Below are 18,314 nucleotides of genomic sequence, written 5' to 3' on the forward strand. Positions count from 1 at the left end.
GGACCTTGACGCCACGTCTCCCCTCTCCTGCAGGGGGCGCAGTGCCCCAGAGTGCCCCTCCAGTGCCATCGGGTGGCAGCCACTTCCGCTTCCCTCCCTCAACGCCCTCCGAGGTGCTGTCCCCCACCGAGGACCCCCGCTCCCCACCGGCCTGCTCTTCATCCTCTTCTTCCCTCTTCTCGGCTGTGGTGGCCCGACGCCTGGGCCGAGGCTCAGTCAGTGACTGCAGCGATGGCACGTCGGAGCTGGAAGAGCCACTGGGAGAGGACCCCCGGGCCCGACCGCCAGGGCCTCCGGAGCTGGGTGCCTTCCGCGGGCCCCCGCTGGCACGCCTGCCCCATGACCCCGGCGTCTTCCGTGTCTACCCCCGGCCCCGGGGTGGCCCTGAGCCCCTCAGCCCCTTCCCTGTGTCGCCTCTGGCTGGGCCTGGCTCCCTGCTCCCCCCTCAGCTCTCCCCGGCTCTGCCCATGACACCCACTCACCTGGCCTACACTCCCTCCCCGACGCTGAGCCCCATGTACCCCAGTGGTGGCGGTGGCCCCAGCGGCTCAGGGGGAGGCTCCCACTTCTCCTTCAGCCCGGAGGACATGAAACGGTACCTGCAGGCCCACACCCAAAGCGTCTACAACTACCACCTCAGTCCCCGCGCCTTCCTGCACTACCCTGGGCTGGTGGTGCCCCAGCCACAGCGCCCTGACAAGTGCCCGCTGCCGCCCATGGCACCGGAGACCCCACCGGTCCCCTCCTCGGCCTCGTCCTCCTCTTCCTCCTCTTCCTCCCCATTCAAGTTTAAGCTCCAGCCGCCCCCGCTGGGACGCCGGCAGCGGGCAGCTGGGGAGAAGGCCCCGGCGGGTGCTGACAAGAGCAGTGGCATCAGCATTGGCGGTGGTGGCAGCGCGGGCGGGCTGGCCGAGGGTGCGGGGGCCCTGGCCCCGCCACCGCCACCGCCACAGATCAAGGTGGAGCCTATCTCGGAAGGCGAGTCGGAGGAAGTGGAGGTGACGGACATCAGCGATGAGGATGAGGAAGATGGGGAGGTGTTCAAGACCCCCCGTGCCCCCCCCGCGCCCCCCAAGCCCGAGCCCGGCGAGGCTCCCGGGGCGGCGCAGTGCATGCCTCTCAAGCTGCGCTTCAAGCGGCGCTGGAGTGAAGACTGTCGCCTGGAGGGGGGTGGGGGCCCCGCTGGGGGCCCAGAGGATGAGGGTGAGGACAAGAAGGTGCGCGGGGAGGGGCCCGGGGAGGCCGGGGGACCCCTCACCCCGAGGCGAGTGAGCTCTGACCTCCAGCACGCTACAGCCCAGCTCTCCCTGGAGCATCGAGATTCCTGAGAGCTGTGGGCAGGGGGTCCCCCTGGTCCCCCCCCCACCTCCCATGCTTCTTTTGCTGCCTTAACCACCCCCCCACCCCCAGCCCTGGAGGTGAGGACAGCTCTCTGGTGTCTTCCCGGCCTCCTCCCCTTTCCTGCCCCACGTTTTGTATAAAAAACTTTTAATTTTTTTTTTTTTAATGGTGAGGGTGGGTGGGTGCCCAGGGCTGGGGGCTTTCCCCTATCTGTGGGTTTCTAAGCTCCAGGCAAAGTGGTGGTGGGGAGGGTAGGGAGGGGGGGGGAGTTGAGGGGGCCACCTCCATTCTGGGGAATTTATATTTGAACTGAGGCTCTGGCCTCCATGCCCAGGAACGTTTTTTATTACAATCGCTTAGGAAGTAAAAGCCTTGTCTCCCTCCCTGTTCTCTGCCTCCTGTCCCTGTCCCAGTCCCTCTCCGTTCCCGGCCATCCTCAGCCCCGTCCTGCCTTCCCTGCCCCTCCAGGGGCCCTGAGTGCCTGGGTTTCTCATACCCCACAGGGTTGCAGCAGGAGAGGGAGGGACATTTTCTGATGAACCAAAAATTCCATGGTGGGGGGTGGGGGGCAGAGGAGGGGGAGGGGTGCCGCCCAGAGGCCACAAATCTCTACAAGTGCCTGCTATCCCTCTCCCACTCCCTACCCCAGCACTGGTCCAACCCCTTCACCCCCAGCTGCTCCTAGGACTAAGCCCATAGGCAGGCGGGTGGGGGGGTGAGAAGGGGGTGCCCTGAAACCAAACTGGAAGCCCCCTCTGCCTCCTAGCTGGGGCCCCTGGGGTGGGGGTCTTTGGTCAAGCCTTATTCTGTATTGGGGATGGAGGGTGGGGGGGGAGGGAAGTTGGGGGGCTGCTGGAGAATGTATTCAAAACAATAAAACTTTGGACCTTTGGATGTGGTGATCTGTCCTGGGTGCTAGGCACAACCACCACAAGGTCACAGCCTCTGTTTGGTTCTGAAAGACAGGGGCCTAGACTGTCCCTCCAGGAGATCTATGGCCAGAAGGTCTAACCTCATCTTAATGGGTCAAATCCAAGCCTGGGGAATATCTGACCCCAGAGCCACATAATCCCAGGGCCTGATGATAAAGATCTCAGGCACCCTTTGGCCCTCAGACAGCTCCCCTATTCTGTGGGGGATCCCCTGGTCCTTGGAAGCACTTGAGATTCCACAACACTATCGCCCTTTGCTCTTCTGATCACCTGAACTGCCTTTCCTTTCTAGTTCTGTATACTCCTGTCCCTGTCCCCATGGCTGGGAGTGAGACTTTGGCAGCAGGCCTGCAGTGTCTCTTGAAATGTAGACCTTGCACGCTTCCTTAGTGGTCTGTCAAACCAAGGAAACATGTTCTGCCAGCAAGTGGAGAAGAGACAGGCTTTAAAAAATTTTTTTTAAAGATTTTATTTATTCATGAGGCATAGGCAGAGGGAGTAGCAGGTTTCTTGCGGGGAGCCTGACAAAGCACTTGATCCTGGGACCCTGGGATTATGCCCTGACCGAAGGCAGATGCTCAACCACTAAGCCACCTAGGTGTCCCAAGAGAAGGGACAGGCTTAATCATAGTTGGTACTGATCGACTTGCTGATACCTAGTTAGCTGCAGTGCTTTATCTCCCACATCCAGTGAGGTAAGGGCAAGGCTCAGTTAAATGACTTGCCTAAGGCCCTAAGGCCAGCCAGGACTTAAAATGAGGTCTGTTTCTGGAGCCCATGTTCTTTTGACGACTCCTTTTTCTCCTAAGGCCAGGATGGTTGGATCTAGACAAAGGTCTCAAGATCATAGGATCTGAAAGGTGAGCTTATAAAGCTAGAAGCTCAGGTTGGAGAACTTGCTCCGGGGATGAAAAAGGAGGAATTCTGGCCGAAAAGGTCCTTAGGGGCAGTCCAACCCCTTCAGTGCAGGTGAGGCACAGGAGGCCCAGAGAGAGGAAGGAGTTTCCTTAAGGCTACACAGCTAAGAAATGGAGTGGGAATTGAGGACTCAGGCCTGCTGGACTGGCTTCACGGAGAAACTCCACCCTGCGCCACTGAGGGGGAAGGAGCTGGCAGTTCCTATCTGCTCAGGCTTCACCCTCATTTCCTGCCAGCCCAGGGTGGGTGGTCCCAGATGATGTCGATTGGCAGTGAAGAGAGGATCCAGGGCTGGGGTACTGGCAGGAAACCGAGGCTCCCTTGGCAGCCTGCGGGCAACTGCTCCCTCTCCTGGGTGATGTAAGTCACTCCCTGGGGTGGGGGCCACTGGGCTATTTCTGGAAGTTGGGATGAGGCATGTCTCCTGGCAACATAGATGCAACTGAGTTGGTGGTGGTGGTGGTGGTGTGATGAAGAAAGGGGGATGTTATCACTGGGAGGAGGGGGGTGGACCCAGACTCGTAATCTCAGCCCGATTCCAGTGCCTTCAGAGCATCTCTAACCAGGTCTAATATGGATTAAAGAGCGTTCAGCTCCAGAACTGCTCTTCAGGTCAGACCACGGCAAAGCCAGACCTGTCGCCTCCAATTCTGACCCTGAGGAATGTCACAGGTGGCATCTGGTCTTGAAAACACCAGCGGCTCCTCTAATCTTTAATGACCCACCTAAATGTATTCAGTTTCTGCAAGACCACACCCTTGCTCCCTTCTATATCCCAGGATCTCTGATTCCAAATAGAAAGCCCTTTATAGGTCTCACAATACTTCATCAATTCATCCTTTCAGAGACTCTCTTCTTGCCTGTAACCCCCAGCACCATCACACCCCCTCGCCCCCTCCCAGGCCCCTGAAGCTCCTTCCTGGTGCTTGCCCTTTGGGGTCCCTGAGAGATCCCCTCAGTCAGCGGTGGTTTCTTGGTATCCTACAGATCCTGAAGACATTCCAAATCCCCTGTGACTTCTCCACTGGTTCCCAGTAAGGCCCCTTCACCTCTCCATGGACTCCCCTGAGCACCTCAAGACACCCACGGGCCCCTCATAGACACTTAAGAGTCTGCCCTAGTACCCCTCAACAAACGTTCTCACCCCTGCAAACAATCTGGTAAGGTTCCCTCAGATGGTCGCCCTCAAACTCCCACGGACCCCAATCCCCTCGTGGCGGTTGTCCACGCGCCGTCCACTGCGCGTGTCCCATGAGCTCCGGCCGTTAAGTAACCGCTGCCATCCCGCACTTCTCCGCTGCCCTTTTGGGCCTTGGTGGTCCAGTGTAGGATTTGATTTACCCAGGCTTGGGACTGACTCAGATTTTTGCTTTTCATCTCTGAGCTGCCGTCAGAGGGCAGCAACCACCACTTGACCGAAAAACTACCACTCCCAGAAGCCCCCGCTCTGGACTGTTCCTTAATGCAGCCGCGTTCATTGAAAAGGTAGCGGAAGTATGTCCGCGCTTTGGCTTCTGGTTAATGTAGTCCCAGAAGGCTTTCGCGAGACTGCCGGGGCCCTAAGGCTTTGTGGGTCCGCTGCGAATTGCAGTCAGACCTAGTGAACGAGACTTCAGGCTTCAGAAAGGGCAAGACAGTATGAACATAGACTCAGATTAAAGTGAACGTCTAGAGACTCCATTTCCCATTATTCTAGGGGATAGGAGGGGCCGAGGATGATTTCATTCTAGTTCCAAATATTTCCGGCGCGCGCGCACACACACACACACACACACACACACACACGCTCCCTCGCACGAACTTCATTTCCCAGGGTCCTTTGAAATTAGTCTTTCCGGTTATTAATCGATAAATAGGGCGACCTAGTCCGTGCACAAAACCCGAGGCTACTCTTAGCCGGCTTCCTTGTTTTGGGCCCTCCTGGATCCTGTAAACTTAGAAGGCGGGAGTACGCAAAAGGCTGAAAGGAGATGCAAAACGGAAATTTTTTCACCTGCTTTAATGCTCGTCTCAGCCTCTTGGTGAACCCGCGTCGGTAGAAAAAGCTAGAAGACTATTGTTCTGAGAGACCACCGGGAACTTTGTTCCCCAAATTGTTTGAGGGAGGGTTTTTCCTTCCTGATTTGTGGAAACTTGGAATTTGGAATGTTTGGGCTCCATTTTACCGCAGCCCCTGACCAACTTCAGCTTTTTCTTGGGGTCTGAGGAGGGTAAGGAGGCGTTGAACACTGCAATCTTCCCAGGGGATTGACGTCTTCCACATTTGGCTCACGCTTTCCCAAATGTACCGATTGGACTACACTTCCCAGCGAGCCTCTGCAGTCTCGTCTCAAAGGGTTAGGATCCGGTCTGGACTATTACCCAGCATTCTTCGGGCTCCTGGTAGATCCCTCCCCCTCAGTCAAATGAGTCTGCCTTGAACTCCATTTCCCAGAAGACACAAAGGCTCACTGTGGCAACTACTCCGAAGCGTTGGTGTCGACTACATTTCCCGGCAGGAACTGCGGCCCACCATAAGAGGGCAGAGGAACGCCGTACCTACCTATTCTATTTCCTAGCCTATCTCCGTAATAGCAGTGTCCACTTGGGGCTTGGGGAGCACATGGGACTCCATTTCCCGGCGTACTTTGGCAGTCGCGGTACACCTGCAATGCGGTGAGGGCGTGGCGACGACTCCATTTCCCGGCTTGCTTCACGGCCTGATATCTGCGGATGCACCGGCGCCGACTCAATTTCCCACAGTGCACCTGGCGCTGACCGGCATACACAACCAATAGACTAAATGAGCGTCTGGACTCCGTTTCCCGGCGTGCATCAGGCCTACAAAGCTCTCCGAAAAGAGTGGCTTCAACTGCATTTCTGAAGCACATCTAGCGCTCGCAGTTGCTGCAGTGGAGCGAGTGTGTGACTCTGACTCCACTTCTCAAAGTACTTGAGGGTCCGCCGTCTACACAGTCGGCCGACTTATTGCCTAGGACTCTATTTCCTGACGAGCAGCGCGACCCGTCATCCCCCGCGGTCAGCTCTGAAGCCTTTGCAGACTCCATTTCCCGGCGTGCCCCGCGGTTCTCTGTGCCGACCGAGGGCGGCGACGGCGGCGCGTAGGGCAGGCGGACTGCATCTCCCGGCGTGCCCCGCGGCGGGCGCTGGGCCGGAGCCGGAGCCCGAGCGGCGCGGCCTGGAAGAGGCCAGAGCCCGGGGGAGGCGGCGGCAGCGGCGGCGGCGGGGGCAGCCCGGGCAGCCCGAGCCCCGCGGCCTGGGCCTGCGCTCGGCGCCATGAGCGGCGGCGCGCCTTCAGGGGGCGGCCCTGGGGGCTCGGGCCGGGCGCGGACCAGCTCGTTCGCGGAGCCAGGCGGCGGAGGCGGCGGCGGCGGCGGCGGCCCCGGGGGCTCGGCCTCCGGCCCGGGCGGCAGCGGCGGTGGGAAGGCGTCAGTCGGAGCCATGGGTGGGGGCGTGGGGGCCTCGAGCTCCGGGGGCGGCCCCACCGGCAGCGGCGGAGGAGGCAGCGGCGGCCCGGGTGCGGGCACTAGCTTCCCGCCGCCGGGAGTGAAGCTGGGCCGTGAGTATTAGCAGCGTCCGTGGGGGGTGGAGATCTGGGTTCCTGAAGCCCTTCAGACGTCGATCAGGTTCTTCTGTATGCCCAGATAGGAGCTCCAGCTCAGTGTGCTTCCCAAAGATGGGATCTGAGGTCTCCCCCTCCCAGAGAAAGGGATTTGAGGGGTCAGCATCAATTGGAGTTTAGGATTAGATTTAGTAATTCTCCACAAAACAGGGGTCACAGGTTCCTGTTCTTCCGATGCCTAGGGCTTGGATCCTTAAGCCTCAAAAACAGGAATCTGATGTTGCCATCCATTAGACAACAGGATCAGGAGTCATCACTTGCAAATGGGGCTAGAGAGTTATTGTTCCCAAAAAGAATGAGATTACCATCACCTCAGAAGAGGGGGGTCTGAATTTGCTCCCCTCTAGAGGATGGGGATTTGGAGTGAATATCACATGGAAATGGTTTAGGGGTCACTCTGGCCGGGAAGGATTGGGCCAGGGCTTCCCAAACCTGGTACCCAGGCAGTCTTTCCTTTTAAAACGCAAGATCAGTTACCATCACCCCATCTGTAACAGGTAAAACTGTATCCCCGGTGGTAGAAATTAATGATTGTTGCTTCTTAGAAATAAGGACAAACTAGGAATCATTGTATTCTGCAGACCAAGTCTATAGTCAGTGTTCTTTTGAAAGCTTGGCTTGGGGCGCCTGGCTGGTTCAGTCGGTAGAGCATGCAACTCTGGATCTCAGGGTTGTGAGTTCGAGCTCTACATTGAGGGTAGAATTTGCTTAATAATAAAAAAAAAACAAAAACAACAACAACAAACCCAAAACACCAAGGAAAATGAAAAACTTATAGTGGTGGGTCTTCTTCCACAAAAATGAAACAGGGTCAGGGGAGGGTCATAGTTCCCCATAGGATATGGATCTGAGGTTAAACCCATGTTCTGAGGTGTGGTGTCACTGGCTGTGGAAGAACAGCTGTGTAGGATCATCTCTTTCCAAAAGGTGTCACTGCCCCCTCAAAATGGGTTTGATTCATCAGTGACTCCTTTTCTTTGGGGTCTGATGGTTCCCCAAAGTAAAGGGGCCACTTTTCTCTAAGAACGCCACAAAAGTTTGCTGCTGTTTGGAGAATGGAGCTAGGGATTACAGCTTTCCTTTGGAGGACCGAGGCTTGGCTAGCCCCTGGTTAACGGAGGTCAGATTCGCCATTCTCAGAACTTAGTACTTGCCCACTGGGGACCCCTCCAAATACATGAAAGGGTCTAGGGCTCTGGGTCACACAGATGAGGAGGTCATGTCAGCACTTTTTCTAACCCCAAAGTATTTGGGACGGGCTAGCTCTCCCCAAAAAGTGAGAGTCCTGGCACTGGCACTTAAGTCTGAAGGAGTCCTTTCTGCCACCGAAAACCAGTGGCAGTTACCAGCTCTACCAATGAGGACTTAGAGGTCACTGTTCCCCAAGCTGTGACAAAAACTAGTGCTTGCTGAAAGTCAAAGTACCTTAGGGTTGCTGCTGTATTAAATGGAAGAGATTGGGTCAGGCTTTCCCCAGGCAGGAGGGGGCCCCAGCAGGCAGTAAGCTCTGAGTCGATGGAGTCAACATCTGCAAGTGTGAGGCTGCCCTCCAACCAAGAGGGACCAGTGATTTGCTGCTTATCAGGCATAGAAATTACAGCTTATCAACGCTTGAACAGCAAGAGGTTTAGATGTCAGTGTCCTCCCACAGAAGAAGAGGCAGGATTTAGCATTCCCTGGAGGGAAAAGGAGAAAGTACACCTGGAGGCATCTGACACCCATCTTTGCTCCAAGATGAGGGGATGAGGAGGCCCCCAGTAAGCACCTTGTAGTGATTCCCCTCCTTCCCACAGCCCTATGATTGGGTGGTGGCAAGGGGGATGGTCAGTGAATTGTGTGTCCCCTTTGTTCCCCAGGTGACAGCGGGAAGGTGACCACAGTGGTAGCCACTCTAGGCCAAGGCCCGGAGCGCTCCCAGGAGGTGGCTTACACAGACATCAAAGTGATTGGCAATGGCTCATTTGGGGTCGTGTACCAGGCACGGCTGGCTGAGACCAGGGAACTGGTGGCCATCAAGAAGGTTCTCCAGGACAAAAGGTTCAAGGTAGCAAGTGGGGACAAGGAGGTGTAACCAGGTGTGATAGGCGAGAGGGCTGGAATTGGCTTTCCACAGGGGACCTGAACATGGGCCAGAGTAGGGAAAGAGAAGGGAGTGAATTGTGTGGAAGATAGGCATGCGGGTTCCCAGAGAGCCCAGGATGGTGTTTACTGGCTTTTGGATTGGCGTGAAGTGCTTTGTAACAAGGGCAAGTTCTTATCTAACTCCCGTAAAGATCGTTTGAGGGTAGGTATCGGTGTCTTAAGACTGAGACTCGTAGAAGAGAGTTGACTTGAGGGCAAGACTAGACTCTGGCTTGCCTGATTCCGAAGCCTTCCACTTCACGCACAAAGCTACCCTTCTGCACAGAGCGGGCAGGAAGCTGGTGGAGGTGATGAGCGTGTTTGTGAAGGTCATGCCCTGACCCAGGTGCTTGGCCAAGTGCAGGGTGAAATGCAGCCTGCCCCACACTCACCAAACCACATGCCGTGGTGGGGAGATCTGTCCCCCATTCCTCCTTCACACAGCTGTGCCCTGTAACCTAGTGGAGGCCCAGGGAACAAGGAGGACATGGGGGAGGTGGAAGTTGAGGGCTGATCGGTGTTGCGAGGACTGGCATTTTAGAGCTTAGGCTAGTCTGGATATGAATGAACTGACCCTAGGCTGGGAGGGAACCAGGTCTCGGCCTGGACCTTGGCAGGGAGAACCCCTCCTTGCCCTCGCAGGAGGAGCTCCAGGGTGTGGGTCAGAATTTGATTAGTGTTGAGTACCAGAGGTGAGAGGGATCTGAGGGCAGGAGTTCTCAGGGGGACAGAGAATAGGGAAGAGATTAAGACTGTGTCTTGGAGGAGAGGCTGAGGCTGGATCCCCTTTGGGAAGGTGGAAGTCTGGAACCTGGGCCTTAGGATCCAGGCCCAGGGTTCCAGGGCCCAGATGCCTCTAGCAGAAGCAGTAGAGAGGAGTGGGGACCAGGGTAAGTTTGGTGGCCACTACTTGTCTCTTGTCACTTGGGCCTTGTGCGATTTTTTTTAAGACAGCTGGAAAACTGAATTTGTACGTGAAGATGTTTGGTTTTCAAAGGTCAGCAACAAATTGGACATTTTTGAGCAGTGGGCTGAAGAAAGCTCATTTGTAGGTTGGGTTTAGCTCCTAGGGTGAGGAATTAGGGACTGCCCCAGAGGGGCTGTGCAGCTGGGATGTAAGGAGTGGTTGCCTGGCTCTACTCGCAGGGGTGGGGGAGCGAGGCTGTGGGGTGGGCGCGGGGGAGGTGAGGGGAGTCAGGCTGTCATCTGAGGCACTTTCCCTTTGCTCCCAAGAACCGAGAGCTGCAGATTATGCGTAAGCTGGACCACTGCAATATTGTAAGGCTGAGATACTTCTTCTACTCCAGTGGGGAGAAGGTGAGACCTTGGGTGTGCGGGGGAGTCCTCCACCTTGACTCCCCGCCATGTTCCTGCCTGTCTTTCTCGTGATTGCCAGTCCTTCCCCCGTTACCCCCTCTATGAGCCTTCCCTCCCCCGCCCCCCCCTTCCCCGCCTGTTCCTCACAGCAGCGCCTCACACCTCTCTTTTGCTCTCTGCAGAAAGATGAGCTTTATCTAAATCTGGTGCTGGAATACGTGCCCGAGACAGTGTACCGGGTGGCCCGCCATTTCACCAAGGCCAAGTTGACCATCCCTATCATCTATGTCAAGGTGGGCAGTCTGGCAGGCTGTTGGGGCCCAGGCCTACAAAGCCAGGGTCCCTGGATTCTCCTGCCTTCTGTGGGTTCCCTTATCCTCCAAAAAAAAATTTTTTTTAAGATTTTATTTATTTATTCACAAGAAACACAGAGAGGCAGAGACACAGGCAGGGGGAGGAGGAGGCTTCCTGCGGAGAGCCTGATGCGGGACTCAATCCCAGGACCCCGGAATAACACCAAAGGCAGATGCTCAACCACTGAGTCACCCAGGTGTCCCTCATTCTTTAGATTTATTTTGCTCCCCAGAGGCCTTGTGTTCCCTGCTCTTGTCTCCATATCCGCCGCAGATGGAACTTGCTCAGTGGAGGGCAGGCCACCCTGAGGCCTGACCAAATCAGGGAGGCAGGCTAAGTGGGGCCTGGGGAGACTGCAGGGTACCTGCTTGGGTCCACACTGGGAGCCCAGGGCTCCAGTAGCGGTGGAGTTGGCCCAGAATTGGGGTGGGGCCTGAGAATACCAAGGGAGGAAACACTGAGGTCAGAGTCCTGGCCTTCGGAGCCTTGGCAGAGGCAAGTGGGAAGGAGGCAGGGTTGGAGGAATGTTGGTGTCCACAGAACCCAGAAAGGACGCATCTTTGGCATCTGTGCAAGCTCATTCCCCATGGCCTGGTGCTATGCCCCGGCTATTACTGTCCTTCAGGAGACGTTCGAATGAATGGATGAAAGAATCAAGGAGTGGAGGGCTGATACAGAGAGCAGAGGCTGCAGCAGCCTTGTGCATCGGGAGGGGTGGGTGGCTTCAGGTCGGCTGAAGGTTGAGCAGCTTCCTCCTGCCAGCTCTAAGAACCCTGGGCCCAGGGCAGCCTCAGAGCTCTACCAATGGTTGGTGTTGGGGGATCCTGCCTCCCGGGAGGGGAGTCCTCTGGTTTGATGAATCTCTGCTGTGGCTGCTGTGTGCTGAACCCAGCATCGAGTGATTCCAGAGGCCCAGCTGACTGAGACCCAGGCTTTGCTGTGGAAGAGCTCTCAGTTTAGCCGAGCAGACAGCTGTTGTCACAAAGAACTATAAAACGACTAGCAACTGCCGTACTAGAAGGAGCATAGGGAATTCTGGAAACAGGCCCCCAGGCTTGCCTGCTTTGGGGGTAAGAAGGATCAAGGAAGGCTTCTGAAAGATCATCAGCTGCAGGGTGAGGAAGCGGCATCTCTAGCCAAGGGCAGTGGAAACAGGAGGACGAGGGCCCAGGAAACTGGCCTGAGTGGTTACTGCACACTGGGCACTGGGCTAGGCCCTAGGAGATGCAGCGGTGATAAACACATCGAGATCCCTGCTCTCCTGGCACTTATGTTCTAATCGGTGGGAGGGAGAGTGGCAGGAAAATCCAGCTGGAGAGAGGCTAGTCTGTGGGTGGTTTTGACTGGCAGACGAAGGAAGCAGAGCCCTTCCTATAGCCAGTGGTTTCGGAGCTGAGCGACTGGCTCCCACAAGGCCTTCCTGATGTCTGCGTGTTGCTGTCAGGCTCCTGCTGAGGTGTGTGACTAGAGCAGTAGTCTCAAAGTGGGGGGCGGCACCAGCCCTGAAGGGCCCGTTGCAGATGCCACATCCTGAGCTTACTGAGTCAGAAACTCTGGGACGGGGCCCCGGGGTCCCTGTTGGAACAAGCCCTCCAGGTGATCCCGGTGCATCCCAAACTTGGAGGACCCAGGGGCAGCAGAAGGGTTTTTGAGCTGGAGCAAGGAGCTTGGAAGGGCTCTTCAGCCATGAGGGGGGATCTCTGGCAGGTTCTGTGGGCAGAACCTGCAGTCGTGCTGTCCCCTGCCCATCCCAGGTGTACATGTACCAGCTCTTCCGGAGCTTGGCCTACATCCACTCCCAGGGGGTGTGTCACCGTGACATCAAGCCCCAGAACCTGCTGGTGGACCCTGACACAGCTGTCCTCAAGCTCTGCGATTTTGGCAGGTGGGCCTGGCCTGGGCTGTGCTGGGTGGCTGAAGGGGTGAGGAGTGTGGGGGACCCCATCCCTTGCCTTCTGTTGACCCCTGCCCACCTCTTCCCACAGTGCAAAGCAGTTGGTCCGGGGGGAGCCCAACGTCTCCTACATCTGTTCTCGCTACTACAGGGCCCCGGAGCTGATCTTCGGAGCCACTGATTACACCTCGTCCATTGGTCAGACTTATGGGAGGGCGGTGGGTGGGGAGCGGCAGGCATGGCAGTTTTTGCGTTAAGGGTGCTGTCTGCCACGCTCGGTGATACAAGCTTAACCTGTGTTCTTTTATCCAGTCCTCACAAACTTTGGAGGGCGATGCTGGCGTCTGCTCGTTTCACAGATGAGCAGTCTGAGGCTGAGAGCCGAGAGGCCGCCTGCCTGCATTCGCACCGCTGGGGCTGGGCAGGACTGGGCTTTCAAAGCTGACCTGACTTCAGAGTCCACGTGGGCTCTGGAAACTCCCAGTCAGCCTTCTCTTCGGGGGCCCGGGGGGAGGGGGTAAATCTGGGTGGGGGTGGCGGTCGGGGCGATGGTGGTGGTGGTGGTGGTGGTGGTGGTGAGAAGCTGCCAGCAACCTTGGAGGCAAGGCTGACCAGCAAGAGGGTGTGACTTTTTCCCTGGGTCTCTGGGGCCTGTCCCATTGGTGGGGATGACAGTGCAACCTCCAGGCGGGAGGAGAGGCCGTGAAAGGGTTGGGAGAGCATTCCCAGGCAGCGTGAAGAAACTTCGTGGTCCTTAGGTGTGAATGTGTGCTGGGGGGGTGGGGGTCAAGGTACAGACCAGGGAGGGGGCAAGACTACTGGCCTATAGCTGTTCCTGCGGGCAGGATAGAGGCTAGGCCTAGGACTTAAGGCTTGACCTTCTTGGGGCCCAGAGAACACAGAAGCCTGTCCTAGGTATGTTGGGCTGTCCCGAGTCTAGAGGCAGAGCAGGGGCTTCCTGGGATCGCTGAGGGGGGAGAGGCAATGACGGTGGCAAACGCTTGGATGGCGGAGCGCAGTGTGGTCAGGCTGACCTGGAGGTTCAATAGTGGGCTCCCGTGTCCCTAAACCGTGTAGGACTTTGAGCTGGGGCTGAGAAAATGGGGCTTTCTCCTGGCACCCTCAGGATGACTGTGGGGAAGAGAAGTGTTTGTGAGGGGATGGATGGGGCAGCCCTGACCCTCCCCCACCCCCTTTAGATGTGTGGTCAGCTGGCTGCGTCCTGGCCGAGCTCCTCCTGGGCCAGCCCATCTTCCCTGGGGACAGCGGGGTAGATCAGCTGGTGGAGATCATCAAGGTGAGGGCACTGTGGCCGGGTGGGCGGGGACAGGGTCGAGGGCTAGGAGCTGTGGCTCAGACCTCCCTTTCTCTCCAGGTGCTGGGTACACCAACCCGGGAACAGATCCGAGAGATGAACCCTAACTACACGGAGTTCAAGTTTCCCCAGATTAAAGCTCACCCCTGGACAAAGGTGGGGCAGGGCTGGGGGCTCAGGCAGCAAGGTCGACGTCCCCTCTGGAGGCCAGCTGGTCTGGGGACCTGGCTATAGAGTCAGGGTTTGGGAGTGGGTCTGTTCAGATTTCAAAGTTTATGGCATCTTCCATTCTCTAGATGTTGAGGGTCCATGGTAAGTTCGAGAGTGCCATTGTTCTGCTGGGGAAACAGGCTCACTGCAGGACCTGTCCAGTGATGGGACCTGGGTGAGCTGTTCACCGCCAAAAAAGTGACTTCTTAGTGGTTATACCTCATTTGGAAAGTGGGAGTGCAGGAGTCAGGCCCTGGAGCAGCGCGGTGCAGGAGTACCCGGTGCCTGGGCTGCTCGCCCTCCTGACTTGTCCCCTTCCCCTCAAGGTGTTCAAATCTCGAACGCCGCCAGAGGCCATTGCACTCTGCTCTAGCCTGCTGGAGTACACACCGTCCTCGAGGCTCTCCCCTCTGGAAGCCTGCGCCCACAGCTTCTTTGATGAACTGCGATGTCACGGAACCCAGCTCCCCAACAACCGCCCGCTTCCCCCCCTCTTCAACTTCAGTCCTGGAGGTGAGGGCACAGCGTGGGGTACAGGGAGCCAACAGCGTTGTGGAGGAGCGCTTGGTGCTAGAGCTAGGAGTGGGGTGCTTGGGAGATGGCCCTGATACAGGAGACACGGAACTGCTTCACCCGTGCTCTGCAATCACCTGTGCTAGGCCCTTTCTGGTTTGTCATTTAAAGTGTTCAGTGATTACAAGAGTCTCCTGGCCTTGCCAAGAGCTGGGTCCCTACCTGGTGCCCCTTCCTAAGCCCAACCCCAGCTGCCAGCACCCGCCTCCTGACTGGGCCTGTCCATTCCTGTCTTTAGAACTCTCCATCCAGCCATCTCTCAACGCCATTCTCATCCCTCCTCACTTGAGGTCCCCAGCGGGCACTGCCTCCCTCACTCCATCCTCACAAGGTAAGTCGGGGGCCACCTGCTGTGGATGAAAGCCTTTCTCGGCCTGGGAGGCAGGCCTGTCCCCACAGCCCCTGGGATCCCTGCATGTGCGTGGAACTCGTTGAGGATTGACAGTATACGACACACGAACGGCCACCTTTATAGAGTCTGATTGCCTATATTTGTGTTTAAGTGCTAACTGGAAAACCAAAGAGATAGGTTTGGCTTACACAAATAAACAGTTAAATTTGTTGCCCACGTTTAAAAACAGGCCATTGCCTGTACAGATCCCGATTTCCTGTGTCTCCTGGGGAAGAAAATCTGGGCAACAGTGGGCCTGCCTTTCCTCAGGGCAGTGCTGTGGGTGGGGGCTGAGTTCTAGCTGCCCGCTTTTATGTGGGGCCTGGCTCCCTGGTGAGTCACTCCATGACCAACCTGGCCCTTTGGCGTTGGCGGACGTAGCCTTGGACCTAAGAGTGGCAGCTGTCTGTGTCTACCAGTATCCCCCACCGAGGTCCTGCTCCTGGACCGGGGTCAGAGAGGCCCAGGGTAACTCTGCTTTTTCTTCCTCCTCAGCTTTAAGTGAGGCTCAGACCGGCCCAGACTGGCAGACGACCGATGCCACGGCTCCCCTCACTAACTCTTCCTGAGGGCCCCTCCCATCACCCTTCCATCTGGGAGCCCCTGGTGGGGCTGGGAAGGGGGACCATAGCCCATCAAGTTCCTGACCTGGCTGGGCCCCTAGACTAGAGGGCAGAGGTAAATGAGTCCCTGTCCCTACCTCCAGTCCCTCCCTCACCAGCCTCACCCAGTGGTGGGCTTTTTAAGAGGATTTTAACTGGTTGTGGGGAGGGAAGAGTAGGAAGGACGGGGGGTTGGAGGCATGAGGACCTCCTACCCCCTTGGCCCCCTCCCTTCCTCCCAGGCCTACACTCCTCCAACCCCTCCTCCCCTCCTGTGTCCCTTGTAAATAGAACCAGACCGGCCTGTCTATTCCTCTTCCCTTCCCTTCCCCCCGCCCCCCCCCGGGTGTAAATAGATTGTTATAATTTTTTTCTTAAAGAAAACGTCGATTCACACCGTCCAACCTGGCCCATCCCCCTTCCACAGCTGTGTTCCCCCTCCTGTCCTCTGCCCCTGAGGTCTCCTCCCTCCTCTCCCCACCCTGGAGGGCTGAGGGCGTGGGGGTGGGGGAGCTCCTGATGTCTTGGTTTCCACAGTAAGGTTTGCCTGTGTACAGACCTCCGTTCAATAAATTATTGGCATGAAAACCTGCTTCCTGTCTGGCTGCCTTGTTCCCACAGAGGTGAGGGAGGTGCCTGAGGGGCCGTGCTGGGACAGGACATCTCAGCAATGGGGCAGGGTGAACCCAGGCTGGGCTGCCTGAGTCCTGGCCCTGACGCACGTGCCCAGCTTTCCCGGGCCTCAGCTCTGCACGTGGGATGAACAGTCTGGCTCCTCCACAGCAGAGGCCTAGTGTGTGTTGGGGGGCTGCCTTCAGAGGGAGGCAGGCACTGGTATCCCCAGGTGACAGTTGAGAGAACAGGGGATCAGGGGTCAAAGCCACTGAGTGGAAATGGCAGAGTCAAGACTTGAACATGAGGGCTCTGTGTCCCACGGCCCGAGCTACCTGGGGCTTCACAAGGACGCCAGGTGACAAACGGTCACTGAGGCCACATCAGCCTGGATGTGGACTCTTCTTGGGCAGGGGAGCTGTTCTTAAACTGTAACACATCTCCAAGCTCTCATTTCTGTTTTAAATGGCACATACCTGGCCCACATCTAGGGATACTGGGAAGATGGGTGCAGAGACCTTGGCTTCTTCCTTTGCTTTGAAAACATGCTGGGGGGCCAGATGGGGGGGCCCATGGGCACAGGAATAGGGCATCTCCTCCATGCAGGGCTGATGCTATGAGAGGGGGGAGGCCCCAGAAGTGGAAGGCCTGAGGAGCAACTGATACATCCTCCACCGGACTTCAATTGTGAAGAAAAAGGGAAGGAGTTTGTTAAGTAACCTCTATATCCAGTGTGTGTGTGTGTGTGTGTGTGTGTGCGCGCGCGCGCGCAAGGCAGAGCTTGAACTCAACCTGGAAATCAAATGTTACATGCTCTACTGAGCAAGCCAGGTGCCCCCAAAAGGGGAATTTTGAACGTGTTCTGAGAGTTCAGGGACTGTTCCTATGGCATCTGAACTCTCCAGTCTGCTCAGGCCAGCTCCAGGGGGCATCTGTATACTGCCCAGAACAATCCCTGGCCTTCCCTGCTCAGTGCTCTCTGGATAGCACCTTGTTTGTAAGATGAATACTTAAAGCAAGGAGACCAGAGAAGAGAGAAAGGCTGGTCTGGGCAAGGGGCACCCCAGGCACGCCTACCTTCCTGTGGCTCACATCCGTTCAGCCAGTGAGGTCACGGAGGTTGTCCCTCCCCTTCTTCCCACTCCTGTGGCCTCTACCCTGGCCCAGTCCCATTCTTTCCCTCCTAGACCATCTTCAGCCTGCCCCCTTGCCCCACCCTGATGCCAGGGAGCCCTAAGCCCCACTTCTGACCCTCCTTGCCCCCCTACTACCCCACCCTGCCCCCACTTCTCAGTCTGGCCTTCCCAGGTCCAGACCTGCCTCCCTCACAGATGCCTTTCAGCCATGGCCTCCCCTGCCTGAACACCTCCGTCTGCAGAGGCCTGGCGGGAACTTGTTCCAGGGACCTGCCATAAACCCTCTACTTCTGTTTACAGAGGAAGGACTGCCAACCCAGGTAACCTTTGAAAAAGTTGGGAAGTCCTTCCTGTTCCTCAGACCTTTGATCTTTCGAAGTACGATCAAACCTCAGCTGCTGTGTGACACCAGCTCACTTTTTCACTTTCCCTCCAGTTGGAACAGAGCCTCCTCTGAGTGCTGCCGTGCCCGTCTCAGTCTCCAGTCACTCACTCGGCAGTACTGTGGCAGACACGGACTGAAGGCACCAACCCCACCCCCGCCCTGGATTCAAATCTCAGCGACACTGCTGCCTAATGTGAGACCTTGGGCGAGTCTCTGTCCCTGTCTTCTCATCCACACAATGGGGCTAATACTGAGATCACCTCGCAGGCCTGCTGCATCATAATCTGTGCACGGTGCTAGCCACGGTGCCTGCCACGGCTAGGCAGTCGCGTTTGCTGTTATTGTAGCTGTGAATAACTGGACCCTTTCCAAGTATACCAAGAACTCACCCTCTTTGCAGTGCTGTCTGCCTGCTATGTCCTCTTCCTGTTAGCAGATTCCTAATTGTTCCTCAAGGACTACCCCTCCTAGAGTGGTACTGGTGGTGGGGGTTTGCTCCCTGCTCTGGGATCCCACTGTCCCTGTACATCCCCATCGCAGCCCTGAGGATCCTGGGGCTGGTATCTGCCTGCTGCCCAGGGCCAGGGCAGA

The 18,314-nt window shown here is 57.0% G+C and overlaps 2 protein-coding genes across 3 annotated transcripts in view; both read left to right on the forward strand.

Moving 5' to 3' along the window:
* Positions 1-4,864, forward strand: part of ERF (ETS2 repressor factor) — a 19,528-nt gene extending 14,664 nt beyond the window's left edge. For both annotated transcript variants that reach the window (XM_077850175.1, XM_077850172.1), the window contains one exon: positions 34-4,864. In XM_077850175.1, coding sequence (XP_077706301.1) covers positions 34-1,328 — 1,295 coding nt within the window. In that variant the 3' untranslated portion in view covers positions 1,329-4,864. The remainder of the gene's footprint in view (positions 1-33) is intronic.
* Positions 4,865-6,452: 1,588 nt separating this feature from the next.
* On the forward strand, positions 6,453-16,182 carry GSK3A (glycogen synthase kinase 3 alpha). The gene is made up of 11 exons (XM_077850187.1): positions 6,453-6,750; positions 8,670-8,857; positions 10,168-10,251; positions 10,434-10,544; positions 12,360-12,490; positions 12,591-12,697; positions 13,699-13,796; positions 13,875-13,970; positions 14,351-14,537; positions 14,836-14,928; positions 15,484-16,182. The coding sequence occupies exons 1-11, from the start codon at positions 6,468-6,470 to the stop codon at positions 15,555-15,557; spliced, it is 1,452 nt and encodes a 483-aa protein (XP_077706313.1). The 5' UTR covers positions 6,453-6,467; the 3' UTR covers positions 15,558-16,182.
* The last annotated feature ends 2,132 nt before the right edge of the window (positions 16,183-18,314 follow it).

Source organism: Canis aureus, chromosome 1 (genome assembly GCF_053574225.1).
Source record: "Canis aureus isolate CA01 chromosome 1, VMU_Caureus_v.1.0, whole genome shotgun sequence".
Taxonomy (NCBI): domain Eukaryota; kingdom Metazoa; phylum Chordata; class Mammalia; order Carnivora; family Canidae; genus Canis; species Canis aureus.

Excerpts from the sequence above, each read along its gene's own strand:
- GSK3A (XM_077850187.1), top strand. The coding sequence starts at position 6,468 with ATGAGCGGCGGCGCGCCTTCAGGGGGCGGCCCTGGGGGCTCGGGCCGG. Across the intron at positions 6,751-8,669 it reads GCCGGGAGTGAAGCTGGGCC|GTGACAGCGGGAAGGTGACC; the intron begins GTGAGTATTAGC and ends TTTGTTCCCCAG. Across the intron at positions 13,797-13,874 it reads AGCTGGTGGAGATCATCAAG|GTGCTGGGTACACCAACCCG; the intron begins GTGAGGGCACTG and ends CTTTCTCTCCAG.